This window comes from Cucurbita moschata, unplaced genomic scaffold (genome assembly GCF_002738365.1).
Source record: "Cucurbita moschata cultivar Rifu unplaced genomic scaffold, Cmos_1.0 Cmo_Scf00008, whole genome shotgun sequence".
Classification (NCBI taxonomy): Eukaryota; Viridiplantae; Streptophyta; class Magnoliopsida; order Cucurbitales; family Cucurbitaceae; genus Cucurbita; species Cucurbita moschata.
In genome coordinates, this window is record NW_019268524.1 from 4,763,261 (window position 1) to 4,779,487 (window position 16,227).

General features: G+C 38.0%; 3 protein-coding genes across 7 annotated transcripts in view; 2 read left to right on the forward strand and 1 right to left on the reverse strand.

The window, feature by feature from the left end:
- The window catches only part of LOC111446236 (universal stress protein PHOS32-like), a 12,537-nt gene extending 2,040 nt beyond the window's left edge, over window positions 1–10,497 (forward strand). The window contains exons 1-3 of one of the 5 annotated variants that reach the window (XR_002711038.1): window positions 27–503; window positions 614–669; window positions 1,641–1,878. The gene's annotated coding sequence lies outside the window, so the exon portion shown is untranslated. Of the gene's footprint in view, window positions 1–26; window positions 504–613; window positions 670–1,640; window positions 1,879–2,342; window positions 2,570–9,942; window positions 9,982–10,158 lie in introns of those variants that run through there. The other 4 variants (XM_023084961.1, XM_023084965.1, XM_023084963.1 and 1 more) reach the window with 4 other exon arrangements.
- LOC111446235 (universal stress protein PHOS32-like) lies at window positions 4,220–10,497 on the forward strand. The gene is made up of 3 exons (XM_023084960.1): window positions 4,220–5,098; window positions 9,943–9,981; window positions 10,159–10,497. Exons 1-2 carry the CDS (start codon window positions 4,327–4,329, stop codon window positions 9,948–9,950), a joined length of 780 nt encoding a protein of 259 aa, XP_022940728.1. The 5' UTR covers window positions 4,220–4,326; the 3' UTR covers window positions 9,951–9,981; window positions 10,159–10,497.
- A 3,421-nt stretch (window positions 10,498–13,918) lies between these two features.
- Window positions 13,919–15,578, reverse strand: LOC111446633 (histone H3.v1-like). Its single transcript, XM_023085523.1, has 2 exons — window positions 14,831–15,578; window positions 13,919–14,469 (listed from the first exon to the last, which is right to left on the reverse strand). Exons 1-2 carry the CDS (start codon window positions 15,395–15,397, stop codon window positions 14,188–14,190), a joined length of 849 nt encoding a protein of 282 aa, XP_022941291.1. The 5' UTR covers window positions 15,398–15,578; the 3' UTR covers window positions 13,919–14,187.
- Between the last annotated feature and the right edge of the window lie 649 nt (window positions 15,579–16,227).

A 16,227-nucleotide genomic window follows, 5' to 3' on the forward strand; every position in this document is an offset into this window, starting at 1 on the left:
GGGGGGGGGGGGGAACTCCTTAAATCTCGCCGGAAATCGCCGGAAATCATGGGATTTCTGGTGAGGCATGCCTTGCCAGCCAAGGCGTATTAATGCGTATTAAACCCTAGGTACCTTAGTAGCCGTCTTTTCCTTTTTGAGTGACTGTCATACCTGTGAGGGAGGAGCCGAAGGGTTTAGGTGAGATCGAAAACGTCGCGAGACTTCAGATCGGGTTTAATAACGCCGCGAGCTTTAGGTAGGAGCAGGCGCTAGTGTACGGCGGGCAAGGGAGGACAGACGCGTCACCGGAGATGGACGAACGACGACGCTTCCACAGGTGACAGCAGCCAAGCCCGTGATAGGGCTATTGAGGCGTTCGGGCGGGGAAGACGAAGCGGTGGGCGCGGGTCGACCCTCGGCATTCCGCGGGTCGTCTCGGCTGTGCGGCTTCGAATAGCATCTCGGTTTTTAGGTTTTTAACCCTTCTGGAGCCATTCCCTCCCTTGTTTCAGCCATCTGAGGTCAGTATAACTCCATTGTGATTAAATAGATTGTGATAGGGACGTACCTTGGTAGCTAGGCATAAGAGCTAGTTGTGAAAGGGCTCTAAGTGTATCATGTTATCTTATAGGAGGTAGTTAGGCGCTGGAGTCAGCATTGTGGGTGACTTCGGCCAAGGCCAAGGAGGTAAGTAACCTTACTGTTGGCGTTAGTTATGTATGTATGTTGGTGCGTGCCCTGTGGCCCTTGCATGCACCATATGTTGTTGCTGTATGCTAGGTTAGATGTTTCTTGCCGTGAAATGCTATATGCATGCTTTGTTTATGTATGTGATTCTTGCAGTGAATTGCTATGTATGCCATGTTTATGAATATGATGTTGTGACGCGTTTTGTCGCCCTGTATGTATGATGAGCTTGATTGACATGTCATGATTGTAATGAGAACCCCACATGCCATGAATAAGATGACTAGTATGCTAGGATATGCTTGCTCAATGTGGACCCGGTTATGCTATGTTATGCTTGCCTACTGTGAACCCGGTTATGCTATGTAATGCGGCGAGGGGATGGAGCGTCGTAGGTGTAATGCCATGGAGGTAAACCTTAAGAACCTCATGCACGCTATGGTTATGTACTTGGGGCACTCCCCCGTTATGCTACTGATGGTATGGATACGTATATTCGATATTGTGTTCGCCACGATATCATGCAGGCCCTCCTTTGTCCGTGGCGTCCGGTATTGTATGTCATACATACCCGACCAAGCCAGGCCCAGGGAGTTCGCTTGCGAGCTTGCCTGGTGGGCCCACAGTCACACACGTGGGCCATGTGTGGGAAATTACCATGCATCCACCCCCGCCTGGACAAGGCAAGGGCCTAAGGCCATGGGAAGGAATGGAAGACAAACCTCTCTCTCAGTTTCGTTCTTCTAACATTGTGCGGCATGTACGGTAACGATGTGCGACATATATGGGTATCCTGTGTGACATGTATGTGTGTTGCGTGCGTCATGTATGTGTATCGTGTGCGACATGTAGATGTATTGTGTGCGACTGCTTGTATTCGAATGTATGAATATATGCTTAACCCCAACAATGGGGCGACTTACTGGGTATTTTATATAATACTCAAGCCACGTGCTACCAATATTTTTCAGGAAAGGGCAAGGCTCCCATGTACGGGTGACGGTGGATGAGGCGAAGGGCCATGGAAATCTTGAGGAGGGTTTGTTGTGTCGTAGCGCCGGTTGGAATCTCTTGGGTTCTTAGTTTTGCGAATTGTTTTCTCTAGTCTCTGTTGATTACTTCTAGGCTAGGTTGTCGCAATTGTTTTCCTAGGTATGAACTGCTTAAATTGATGAATGCATTTTCGTTATTGAGATTGTTCCATGTGAACTCTTGTCCTGTTGATTTGACGAGTATAAGGTAACGTCGCTAATTAGGGTAGAGAAAATTAGGGGCATTACAGCTTCAGTCCCCTCTCTAACCGATGTGGGATCTCACAATCCCCCCCTTGAGGGCCTAGCGTCATCGCTGGCACACTGCTCGGTGCCTAGTTCTGATACCATTTGTAACAGCTCAAGCCCACCGCTAGCAGATATTGTCCACTTTGACCCGTTATGTCTCGTCGTCAGCCTCACGGTTTTACAATGCATTTGCTAGGGAGAAGTTTCCACACCCATATAAAGAATGTTTCGTTCCTCTCTCCAACCGATGTAGGATCTCACACTACTAATGATGGGAGATTAGAGAAATATTCATACACAAACATGGATTCATTTACTGACATAATATGAATGTTTTTGTTTTGGTTGTTTTTTTTTTCCTTTTCTAATCTCTCTACATCCAATTTGGGGAAGGAAGATAGAAGGACTTAATATCGAAAAGAACATAACTTGGCAACCTAGGTAAGAGCTTCTACTGTCAATATTTTAGGTGGAATGTAACTTTTAACTTGTTTATTATATATGTAATAAACTAGTAGATCCAGCTTACCATATTTCGGAAGCAGGGGTCGCAGTTACTGCTGTTAACTCATGTTTTGTTCTATCATCTATGTACTATGAATGCAAGTTTTTCTTTATCTTTAGGAGCAAATTTTTACATTTTTAGTGAATTATACTCGATGCATATTATGATATTTGTATTCAAGTTCCGATTGCTATGTGTATTTGACGTTTCAATGATTTCCTACGACGATGGGTCTGAGGACTCTTTTGCTAGATATGATTGTTCACATGGTTGGTTTCATTTTTGGTTTAGAATGAATTGTGGGAGAAATACCCGGTGGTTGGTATCAATTGTGAATTGGCTGGTAGGTTAGCATAATTTTGTGGGTGGCAAGGGTGCACATGGTTGCTTATCCTCCCTTATGGACATAACACCTTACACTTTCATAGTAGAGAAGGTTTGGGGTTTGGAACAACCCAAGCTCACCGCTAGTAGATATTGTTTTTTTTTAGCTTTCTTTCAAGATTTTTAAAACACGTTTGCTCGAGAGAGGTTTCTACACCTTTATAAAGAATGGTTAGGTTCCCTCTCCAACCAATGCGGGATCTCACAATCCACTCCCCTTAGGGACCCAACGTCTTCGTTGACACTCGTTCCCCTCTCCAATCGATGTGAGATCTCACAATGTACTTTTGAATGGGGTTGAGATTTGATGCTACTAGAACCAAACTATTTCTTCTATCATTTAGAATTCCCTCTGCCATATTTGTGAGACTAGACTTGAGAGCAATTTCTGAAAATCTTATGTATTCATTTGTTTTTCTGTCGGAAACGGTCTCTAAATCAAGCAATAAAGGTAGGTAATGGATTAGGAACAGAGTTTGGAGGATATTACTCTTTTGACTTACCTGTTTTGATGCTTTCCTTAGAGCCCAAGTTTTTGTGAGTAACTATGAATTTCTTTCCAATATGAAGGGAAGAATTTGTACTTCTCCCTTTGGACATACTTTTTTCTACCACAATTTGACACGTCATTAGTTATTTACCACGATAATTCTATAAGAATTCTCGGGTTGCCAACGAGGTTTATTCACGCATCTTTAGTAGAGCTTTTGGCAATCCATCTCTCAGCCCCTACCTTGTCAACTTCAGCTTACTTTATTGATCGTAAGTGTAACAGCTCAAGCTCATTGCTAGCAAGTATTGTCTACTTTGGCCTATTATGTATCGTCGTCAGCTTCATAGTTTTAAAATGCGTATGTTAAGGAAAAGTTCTCACACTCTTATAAGAAATGCTCTTCGTTCTTCTCTCCAACCAATGTGGGATCTCATAGTAAGCGTCCTCCATCATCGAGAAGAGATTTTCATATAGGCCCATTATATTATCAAGGTTTTGAGTTGGTTGACTTAATAGTGTCCTTATTCGGTTGAGTAACTATTTTCCTCAATTCAATATAACAAATGCACGTATTTCATTTTCGACGTAAAATTGCATGATCGGGGTTCAAACCAACATAATTATTTTTAATGTAATATATACATAAAAAATCAATTATTTCAAGAAAGAAAAAAAACCTGATATTAAGTGCCATTTTAAAAATAACATAAAAAAAAGTAAAAAGTTAAAAAAAAAAAAAAAAAAAAATATATATATATATATATATATATATATATATATATATATATTCTCAAAAAACATGGGCCCATAAATTAGGAGAGGCCCGTGATTAAGCCCATTAAGAACAGCCCATTCAAACAAATTTCTCCTCTAAACATTCTCTCAAATCTTCCATTTCTTCTATTTTACTCCTCCATTCTTCTGACCTGTTCTTCCATAATTTCTGCTGTTCTTCCATTTCTCAGAATTTCTCTATCCCAAAATTTGATTTCTCCATGGATTCTCTGAACCATCTTCGAAATCCCTCCTTAGAACCTGACCCGCAACTACCCAACATCAAAATTCACCATCCTGCCTCCCCTCGCCATCACTCCACCTCTACTCCCGTCGCCACCCCCACCCCCACTGCTGGTGCCCGCCGTAAGATTGGGGTGGCTGTTGACCTTTCCGAGGAGAGTGCTTATGCTGTTCATTGGGCTGTTCAACACTACATTCGCCCTGGTGATGCTGTTATTCTCCTCCATGTTAGCCCTACTTCCGTCCTCTTTGGCGCCGATTGGGGCTCTATCGACATTACTCTCGATACCCCCGGTGATTATCCCGACGATCAGGATGCTGCGAATTCTGAAAACAGTCATCCGCAGAACCGCACCGAGCGCTCCAAACGTAAAATGGAGGACGATTTCGATGCATTTACTGCCTCCAAAGCTGCCGATTTAGCTAAGCCTTTGAAAGATGTTCAGATTCCGTACAAGATTCACATAGTGAAGGATCATGATATGAGAGAGAGACTTTGTTTGGAAGTGGAGAGATTGGGGCTGAATGCCCTGATCATGGGCAGTCGGGGTTTTGGTGCTGCGAAGCGTGGAAATGACAGTGGGCTCGGGAGCGTTAGCGATTATTGTGTGCATCATTGCGCTTGTCCTGTAGTGGTGGTGCGTTTTCCTGATGAGAAAGATGTTGGGATCGGTAGCGGTTCTGTAGCTGTAGCGAAAAAGGACGATGACGCCCAGAAAAAATCTGCAGCAGAGAAAGTGGAGCCGAAAGGTCAGGCATCTCTGTTCCCTGAGATTGGTTTTTACCTTGTTACTGATGATGGTCTTTGCTTGATTTCTAAAACTAGAAGCGATTATCGCAATGTTATTATAATCTCCTGAGTACTTTTGAATCTTATGCGTAGTACATCTCGTAACTTCTATTTAGAGAGCATTGCGGTTGCGGATTTACTCTCAATATATGGGAAACTGGGATTTGGTGATCATGACCTTCGGGATATTAGGAAAATGAGTAAAATTATTATGAGATGCCTCTTAAATTCTTCTTTTAATGTTCCATGGGTGCTTAAATTCTGATAATGACAGTTCAAAGTTCTTCTTGTCTCGAGTGACCTATGTTTTCGCAAAGTTCCTTTGCCTGCCTCATTGGGAACATGGCTGATTCCCCAAATGTACATGCTGTGTGTTTGATATTCAGAAGACATTACTTGGAGTTGAAATTTGATCTTAAAAAAAGATCTTTATGATGTTGGCTAGAGTTTCTTGTGTTCTACCCTTGAAGCTAAACATCTTGTCCCTAGATGGAGAGGGTGGATTGGAAGAGCTCAGTCCTTCCTAAAGAAGATACATTAACTCTTTCGAGTATTATTCTTTCTTTTCATCACCCTCCCAAGTTCCAACTTGCTAGATGTCTGTTTCTCTCATGTCTAAGAAAGGCGTCTATAGCATTGAGAAGCTTATAAGATATTTAAATTGGGATTGTAACATGAAGGAAGGAGGTGCATATTTAGTCAACTGGAAAAAAATAAGACAATAGATTTTCTTAGGGGTCTTAGAATAGGTAATACAAGATTCAATATCATCTTACTAAATCACTTTGTGGATTCTCCTGTGCGAAAAATGCTGTTTGGAGGAAAGCGGTGACTTCTAAATACAAAGTTTATAAGGAGATTGGCGGTCTAGGCCTTTCCTTGTCAAACATTCTAAAGGTTTGTGGAAGGACTATTTTAAATGAAGAATCTTCTTGTAGACTGAATAAGTTGGTTGTGAGGCAATATTGAAAACATCAAATTCTAGGAGGATCTTTGGATTGACAATCGCAAGGATACTCAAACAGTAAAAAGTATCTTATCAATCTTGTGTGGAAATTTAAGTTGTCTTCTTGTGATTTAGCCTTCGAAAGGAGCTTCAACAATCATGAGACTGCCAAATGGATATCACTTACAGACCTCATTACTCATTAGTAGTTGCTACCTCCTTCCTCTCAGATAATTTCAGTTGTAAGTGCTTTTTGCTAGATATTCCCAAGCATTTTTGTATCCTGATCCATACCTTCGCAAATGGACTTGGAATGTTTATAGCCCTAAGAAAGTAAATGTTTTCATGTTGGATTTTGGATACAGTTGTCTTTCCCCGTAATTGGTGCTTAGTTTGCAAATATAATGAAGAATCTTGGGCCATCTCTCTTTTGATAAGCATTTTGTTCTTTCAATGATTATGAATAGCTTTCTTTAAACTGGCTTCAGCTGTCATCCTTTCAAAGCAAAATCTAAATCTCTTTGTGAAGTTTATTAGAGCTGATCTTTCTACCTTTTGATTAGAAAGATTTGATAAGTTCTTTGTGGGGGTTGATCTTTTCCTCTTTTATGGGAGCATATTATTATAGTTGCCTAATCATGGTGTAAATTATCCAAATCCTTTTCTAACTATCAGTTTGCTTTTGTTGCACTAATTGGAAGATTGTGGAAGCAACAATTTAAATTTATGTATGCTATTACTCTTGCATTAACATGGTACTTATTTCTTTTCCACGAGAATCCAACTTTCTTAAAATAATTTGAAAGAATATGAAAGGGACATACAACAGCCTGATATAAGAAGCCACCAACTATTTACATGGTATTTGGGGGAGTTGAGACTTGAAAGATACTATAGAGAAAATAATAGAACTCGCCAACTTAAACTTTTTACTTTTTTAGGAGAAAAGTTGGTGGTTTATTTATATTGCATTTTAATAAGTGAATCCATTAATATTTGATCAAAGAAATATAAGCATGGTTTGATAGTTAGTAGGAGCTCATGGTTATGGTGCACAGCCAAATTTTGTTCTAGAGACTGCCTGTATTTATTGTTGTAGTATAAATGCTAGTTTATTGATTCAAGTGCCTGTTATCGTGAATGGATGTGCGAGTACGCCCTGTTTCTGCCGAAGATGGAAATTTATCATTCCCTTGCATGTTAAAATATTGGGAGCGATCTTTATGTTTTTATTCTTCCTATCCCCGTGTTCTTAATGCACCACCCAAAAGTTTACTATTTTTTATATTTTAATTTTTTTTATTTACTTTCAAATGGAAAATTGTGTTTTATGAATTATGAATTGATTGTTTGGAGTCTCAAGTCCCTCTTGATGACTGAACATATATAAGTTTATTTTATTATATTTTTCTTTTGTAATGGATTATTTTATTTTATTTGATTTATTTTGGTTAAAATGGCGTATATATTACCCATTGTTTAAAAATAATCTTGAACGACTTGAACTTTGTTTGAAATAACCTATCAAAGATAGGTTTGAAAAGAAATTACATTTTGTCACCCTTTGTAAAAGAAGAGAAATTATCGTTTGGCAGGAAATTTATTTGAAATTTAGATAGTATAAAATTTTAGTTGAATATTTATTTATTGCATTCTAATGCATAGGTGTAGATATACGTGTTATATATATATATATATATATATATATATATATATTGATTTATCTTTAATTCCTTCTGGTCAATTTAAACATTTGTATTGGTTTAAGCTAAATTTAGAGAAGCACTGTTGTGGATGAAGTTTGATTGTGATCTTTGACACATTGGCTCAATTGTATTAATTCTTTTTGAAAGAAAGAGGTAGATCCTGTTCATGGATTAACGAAAATGTGCAAAAGCTCTATTTGCCTCTGCCATTCTACGAGTCTCTTCCTTTTTACGTATGGCATCGCCACTCCATTTGGCAGCATCCACTCATTCAGAACTTAATTTGAAAGCCATATTTCGACCCGGACGTTTTCGGGAAGCATAGGCTTTTAAATCCAACATTTTGTGACTTTTAAAATATAATAATTTAGGACCGAGAGTAAGTTGTAGGCAGCAAAGTTAGGTTTTACACTCATTGTGCGTGGGTTCTATAAAATAACAGAGGAAGACAGAGAAATAAATGGGGAATTTCAATATTTTGCTTTACCATTTGTGACAAAGAACAGCCAACAGTTCTTGTACTCTGTTAGTTATTATTACTCGAGGCAAAAATTTTCAGCTATTAATTACATTCTTTTACTATCAAATTATGTAGCTCTCATTCTTTCGAAATATAAATTAGTGTGTGAAGTTATTCACTTACATGAGTTCCACACTTTTTAAGTGATTGTTATGAACTCATGATTGATTGATGGCATTATCAATGAATAAACATGCATGTTTTGATCGAGAATTTTGTGATCCTTAATTTGCTTGTTTTTTTCGTGTTCTTAGTAAATACTTTGGAAGGAAAATGTGTTTTAAAGTGTGAAAGTTGCTCACTGAGTATTTTTCTTTAGTCATTTTTATTTTTCTGAACCTTCCAGAGGAAGGATCGAGTGAGGGATCAGTGAAATGTGACTTGAGCATGTGAGAGTTTGTTCAGTTCTCTGATTTGGTTAAAGGAGGATATACACTACTTGCTTGCAATATAGTGACAACAACGTCTTCTTCTAATCTGGGAGGGAGGATTCTTTGGCCAATCAAGATAGGATTCAGATATCCCGGTATTAAATGTATGTAATAGGGAGTCATAGGATGCTGCCTCTTTGTTCTTGCTTTTAAGGGGCTCCTTCATTCCTCAGGGTCATGAAGATTTTCGTTGTTCTCCTCCTTCCTAGGGCTTCCCTTCGAATTCGCTTATTTCTTCTGCGAACTGCCTCACCTCTCCCATCACCCTTTTGTTTTCTTCTCTCGTTTTCTTCTCTCGGAAAGATTTAGTTCTCCAAGAAGGTTATGTTGTTTGCCAGACAAGTCCTGAATGGAAGGGTAAACACCTTAGACTGTGTGCAGAGATTCACCATTCCTTAGGGGGCTGCTAAGGTGCTCCCATTGCAAAGTTGCATCTAAGAACCTTGATTATATCCTTTGGGTTGTACTTTATGCTTAGTCAATATCGTCCACATTCGAGGATGCTTTTGGAGTCTTGTTATCATGGAACAAGGATTGTAAGGCTTGGATGGAGGAAATTTTGTTGTCTCCCCAAGGGAGAATGCGGCCTTCTTTGGCTGCCATGCTTATTTTCCATTTTTTCTTGGAGATTCGGCTCGAGAGGAATGGTAGGCTTTTTAGAGGCACGTGGAGCTATGGGAGGCTGTTAGGTTCGATACCTCTCTTTGGGCCTTGGTTAATAAAGCTTTTTATAACTATCAACTTTGTCTTATCCTTCAGGTTGGAGTCCCTTCCGTGTTGGACTGTTTTCTATATGTATATATATACTCGTACATTCTTTGATTGTTCTCCTGGGACGCTTGATTTCTTATAAACAGAGAATATATGTTAGGTGAACTTGTGACCTTGCTTGGTGTGCAAACTTGTGGGGTGCAAGGTTCTTCTGTTTCCCATTTTATTCTCAGGCTTGCCTTAACCTCAGACATTTTTAGGGGAAGGTTGAAAAGTGTCTCTCTTATTGAAAGAAGCCAAGTTTTTCTATAGGGGTATAGGCTAACGAATGTATGGATTATATTGATCTGATATCCAAACTAATTTATGTGGATTATATTTGTTCTTTGTAGTCTACAAGACTACAATATCCGAGCTTTGTTGTGTTCTGTTTGACTTTGTAAAATGATATCAAGAAATGACAGCATGTTGTCCCTGTTTACTTCCACAGGTGTTTAGCTGGTAATATCCACATCAGAGACTGATGCAAGTAAGGATTGTCTTTATATCTATGCAACTAAAACTGGGTTTTCATTATTATTGATCATCGTACTGAAAACGAAGCAAAACGATGATATTCATACCTACCTCCGATCATATCCTTAAGTTTGATATAATCTGTTGTGTGTATATCCTCGTTTAATTTTGGTTGTATTTGTTGATGTAGTTTGTGTTGAAAAGCTGGGCTGCCATGGTGATTAGGTGAGAATCAAAGTGGATTATGGGTTTTGAGTCTGAATAACAGAGCCCCTATCCCCTGTTATCCGAGATGAAGAAACCGGTGAATAAGAAAATAATATTGTGTGAATGATTTGAAGTTGATGTCTGCCCCTTTTCAAATTGTTTTATTGTTTTCATATCATCAATTAACATTTTGTCGCTCTTTTGCCACGTTTAATTATCTTCTTTCTAATTCCTGAAATCTTGGAACAAATTTCATATGTTGCTTCTTTTTCTCATCAGTGGTTGAATTGTGAAATATACCCCCACTTCCTTTGTTCTCCAATGCCAAAAATCTCCCCTTACCCCCTTCATTCAATGCTTTTGTCATCCCCTTCTTAAAAGTACTCCCATAAACCCCCTTCATTCAATGCTTTTGTCACCCCCTTCTTAAAATTACTCCCATAAACCCCCTTCATTCAATGCTTTTGCCATCCCCTTCTTAAAATTACTCCCATAAACCACTCTATCTAGTTCTCGATGTTGGATGGATATTGGTAATAGTTGTTAGGTACGGGGGTCGGGAAAACTCTTAGTATTATTGTAGTACATACTTGCAACTCAATCCAACGTAGAACTAGTACATACTTCAATCTAATTTTTTGATTGAGAATACATGTAAGAACGTCTGCATTTGTCTTCATGCTATCCTGGAAGGATAAATTTGAAAGTATTGGAAATTCAGTACTTTTCTCTCTTTTTATCCTTCTTTTTCAGCCACTTGTTCTTGTCAGATGATGATAATGATTTGTCTATCTACGTTGCATATCACTCTGTTCAATAATGATGCCTTTTTTTTTTTTTGTACATGCAAAAAGCAAGCATAGGACATTACCTTGAAGAACTAGACGAGGGAAATTCTTTCCACCTCGGAAATATTGAAAATAGAATACAATGAATTATAAAATTATATAGTTTTTTCAATTGTAAAGCCTCGTGGATAAAATGATTGAAACCCATTTCCATATTTAGATTCATAAGCAAAATCCAAGCCTCAAGGCTTTAGGGTTTATATATATATATATATATATATGAAGTTAAATTGATTGAAATTTATGGGATGTGATAAGTTAGGACTTTGGGGTATCCAATTTTTGACCCATAACTTTATCCTTTGGTCCCCTTATCCCATCCCAATACCGGCTAATCCTACTTTTTCTTTTTAAATAAATAAATAAAATAAAATAAAATAATGATTTGCCCATATGTTACAACTCAATAATATTTTAATTTTTAATTCATGTCCAATATTTCAATCTTTTTGTTAAATTATTATTTTTTAAATAAGTCTCAAAATACATAATAAAAAATAATAATAAATATTTGCCCACAAATGTTTCCGTTTATACATATAAGTGTAAATTAATTTTAATAAACTTTTAATTTATTAAATTTTAACTCTAAATAAGTTAGGGTATTTTAAGTCTATCAAACAGTAGCTTCCATTATTATTATTATTTTAAATATTAATGAGCATTTTTTTTTATTGTTAAACGCTTTAAGTGGGTTTGATTTAGACATTTGGATACCTAATTTTTTATTTTATGAATTTTTTATTATTATTATTATTTTTTTGTCTTAACCCTTTTATTTTTTAAAATTATGTTTGATCCATCACAATTTTTTATTTTTATATTTTAAAAACACGTTCTAATTCTCAAATAAATCCAAAAAATATTATCAAATTTAAAAAGTACAAAAATCGATTTACTAAGTTATAAAGATAAAGCTTTTCTGTATTTGGTTTTAGTTAAAAATTTAATTGCCTTTATTTTTATTTAGAAATTAGACAATATTTTAAATAAAGGTTTGATATTTTCAACTTCTTAAAAGAAACGTTTAGAAATTCAAGACATATCGTATCGTATCTGACAACAGCTGATTAAGGCTGCCACATATCTTTTCTATGGTTGAAAATTTTAGCTTTTTTTTTTTTTTTTTCTTCCTTTTTTATAAATTACATATTTTTAGTAAAATATAAATTCAATTTTATGTCCTAACTTTAATTTTTTATATTTTATTTCATTTTCGTTTGAATTCCAATAATCAATTTTCAAATATTCTACCTTAATTCTGAAATAAAATTATTTTAATTAGATTAAATTAAATACTTAGTCCAACCCCTTTTCTAGATCCATCTCACGTCAATAACCTTCGGGGGCATACAATGATTCTTTAGGCGATAATTTACCTACCAAAATATAGCGTCTCCACCCACAATCCCAACATCACAATTCTATTTGTAGTGATTCTTTCATCTATATGGTTTGTAAGCGTCTAGATGTGGGATCTCGTTAGTGATTGTTTCAAATATATGTCTTGCCAACGTGGGATCTCGTTGGTGATTCTTTTTAAACTTTTCCTTCAAGGGTATGCCCTCATAACTTTAAAACGAGGTCAACTAGGGAGAAGATTCCACACTTTTTTGAAAAAAAAAAATTTCATTCCACCCTCAAAACAATTCGGGAGGCAAAAAAAATTTACCCAAAGGAAAAACCAAAAGGAACCCAGAGGAGATATAACTTATAAAGAAAGCAAGGCTCAGTCTCAACAGATCTAAAATGATAATCTTCAACAAAAAAATCCAGTTTGGCTGACCAGAAAAAAGTAACACCAAACTCAATCATGTTGAATTCCAACAACCAGTTCCTGCTGTGGACTCATTTCTTCCTCAAAAAACGAGTGTAAACTCAAGAAATAACCAAAACCCACAATTAATTTGATTTATTGAAGAAAATTATGGATACCTAACATCAATTGACTATAACTATCCACCTGCTGCTTGTCTCATATAAGCAAGACACAGCCTAAAAAAATACATTTCAGCTACTACGCCAACACACACTCAACCACACAAATATCCCTTGGCAGCTGATATTTCAAGGCATCATTCAATAAACGAGTGGCAAGGAAAGCTCTATCCTTTTTCAAAGTGGAACCCCTCGTTCTCTTTTTCTCTCTCTCCCTCCTCCTCTAATCAAAACTTATGGCTAAAGATGGTCTTCTAAAAGGCAAATGGGTATCGTGGAAATTGTTTGAAATATCTGTTAACATCAAGGGATTGGAGTCAACCCATGGCCATGGCCTGAATCTAGTCATGGTTTTGAACAGGGAAGTCTAAATAGTGAGAAGATTTGAGCCACTCAATAATCCAATGGACATGACCTAAAAGGAATTGGCAAGCAATTCAATAAGAAACAAGGACCATTCTTTATCGACACCTGGCCCCAGGTTTGAAGACTATGGATTGGAAAAGTTGGAAAAGTCGAGGGTTTTTACCCAAACAGACCCATCTAAGATACTTCCCAGAAGATGGAGATGCTGCGCTTAAAGAATATGGCCATGGAGATTCCATCAAACACAAGGTCGGCCATGATCTTACTATTTTAATCATAGACAGGCAGCAAAAGGAGGATTGGAGGAGATTAAATAATATCAGGAGATATGATTACTTTCAGTTCGATCTTGAATATGCAAAATAATCCCTAAAAGTGGCTTCCTGGACCTAAAAAAATGTTGGGTTGTGGGAGATGATGACGATGGCTTCTAAAAGAGATATGGTGATATGGGTTTAGTAATGATTCTAGTTTTGAAACCATTCATGTTCATATCTCCTGGTCGTGGGAGACCTACAAAACTCAACCAAAACGGGAGAACCTCTCCTATGAACAACTAACTAACATTGACTGAGATATGGATCAGCAAAAGACTCATGAAGTGTAGAGAAATCTGTTAATAGAATGTGGTTCAGTGAATTAATATCTGGCTAAACATGACAAGGCTTCACAAATGATAACAGATGATCTAATGGAAAATAGAGGGGTATTCCAGGTTGTACATAGTTGAGTAAACAAATATAATCCTAGAATTAATCGATCAGGACAGAACATTAGTGAAAAAAAGAAAAAATGAAAAAAGATGAAACCCAAAAGGATTTCAAAAACCTAGCTACCTCCGTTGTGTTGTTAGTGAAGGATCAACGATTCTGATCTCTGCTAATTTTGCATATCCCAAAAATCAGTTTGGAAGCATCGTTGATACCGGTGGGCAGACGATTCTGGAGACTCTGGATCGATCTAATGACAGCTGTGGATTTTAAATCTGCTTTACGAGCTTCATCATCGGGGATGATGCTGGCTGATTGGGTCGGTCCTGTAACTCTTGCTTGCTTCGGTGGCCTGTGGGAAGTAGAGGAAGTCGCTTCGTCGTTGTAAGAAGGCCTGGTTCCTTGTTGAGCAGAAGAACACTCGAATTCGTCCTGCATTCAAACGGCAAACGATTATTAAAATCCTGTTTGGATCACTGGGAAATTAACAACTCAGAGAATGTTGATGATGTTTCAGATCGGGATATCAAAAATGATTATGTGCAAAATCATAGGTTCTAAAGGATGAAATTCGTATCGTTTATGAAATAGAGAGATTCGGCTCTAATCTTGAGTCTTCACTCACTAAGAAAACCGAAATCGCTATCATATTTTGAAAACACCGATTCTAGACAAGCAAATGAGCGGACAAAGGGATTCCAAATCCACAACGTTTTCCTTCCGCACAGACAAGGAAAATAAGAACATAAAAGAAAAGAAAGCAGCAAAAGAAGAAAAATCCATAAATACATACATCGGAATCGAGATCGACGTCGTACTCTCTCCTCCGCTTCGATACGCCACCAGCGCAAGCTGACATCTCGCCCTCGCTGCTAGAAGTCACTGTCGGTGGTGGTGGTGGCGTCGAAGAAGACGCACAAGACCACGGAACCACCTGGTTTTCTCCATCTTCATCCTCTTCTGCTTCCTCCTCCTCCTCCTCCTCCTCATCGTCATCCTCATCAGCATCCTCACTATCACCTCCCTCATAACTCCCGAAACCTTCACCATCGTCAAAATCATCACCACCATTAACTTCCACCTCGTTATCTCTACGGCGCTCTTGAAATCCACCTTGCTCCCATTTACCACAATGGACTTCAACACATCCCTCACACACAGAAACCGTAGGCGTAAGCTTCCGACCAGATGCCGTCCATGGAGTCGGCGACTGACACGCACGACATAGAAGACTCCTAGAATGCTTAGCAACGAGAAAATTAGCACAGTGAACCTTCTCATCGCAGTCCCAACATAGGTTCGCCCGATCGGACTCACAGAAAGTCCTCGCTAGCTGCCCACACAGCTCGCACTTCATCATTTCTTGTTCAAAATCTCCGATTCCCCGATCTTCCTCTTCGATTTCTCAGCCTCTGATTTCTTCTTCTCGATCGTCTTTTTTTTCTCTTCGATCAGTTCAATCGGAATGAAATGAAATGGCCAAGAATAAAAGGAGAGGAAGGGGAAAGTACAAGATCCTTACATTAGGGGAACTGCCCTTAATCTTCGCTCTAAATACCACCATTTTTTACATAAATAAAAATAATTATTTCTCAGGGCTATTTCAGATATTTCACTCCCCAGCTCAAATACAAAATATCTTTAAACCGCTTCTCGGGAGCCATCAACGTGGACTAATCAGGCTCAGATTCCTTCCACCTGCTACAGAACTAACACGTGGCGTAATCCTGTGGGGTTGGTGATTTGAAGCGGTTGGCACAGGATCATTTCTCCATTTTCTACTGACTCGGCGTCTACCACTCATACGGCAACCATGTTGTCACGTGTCGACTTCTCATGGAGAGTTTAAAATATTATTTATTTTTATATATTTATAAATTTTGGATATCTTGTGGAGTCGATTTGAGTGACTCGCTCTCCGAGATATTTCTTTTCCGCTTCCTGGGATTTTGTGGTGACGTGTCAGCAAATGCCGAAGAGCCTGAAGATTCGAACTCCATCCTACGTGGCGTCCTGTGGTCCATGATGAACATTTGCCACGTGAAACCACCTGAACTCTCTCTCTCTCTCTCTAACGCCATCTCCGTACGCCTACGTGGCAACTGGTCTAGCGTTTCACCAGATTACTGCCCTTCCCAGTTGTCCCGCAATCATTCTGTTTTTTTTTTTTTTTTTTTTTTTTTTTTTTTT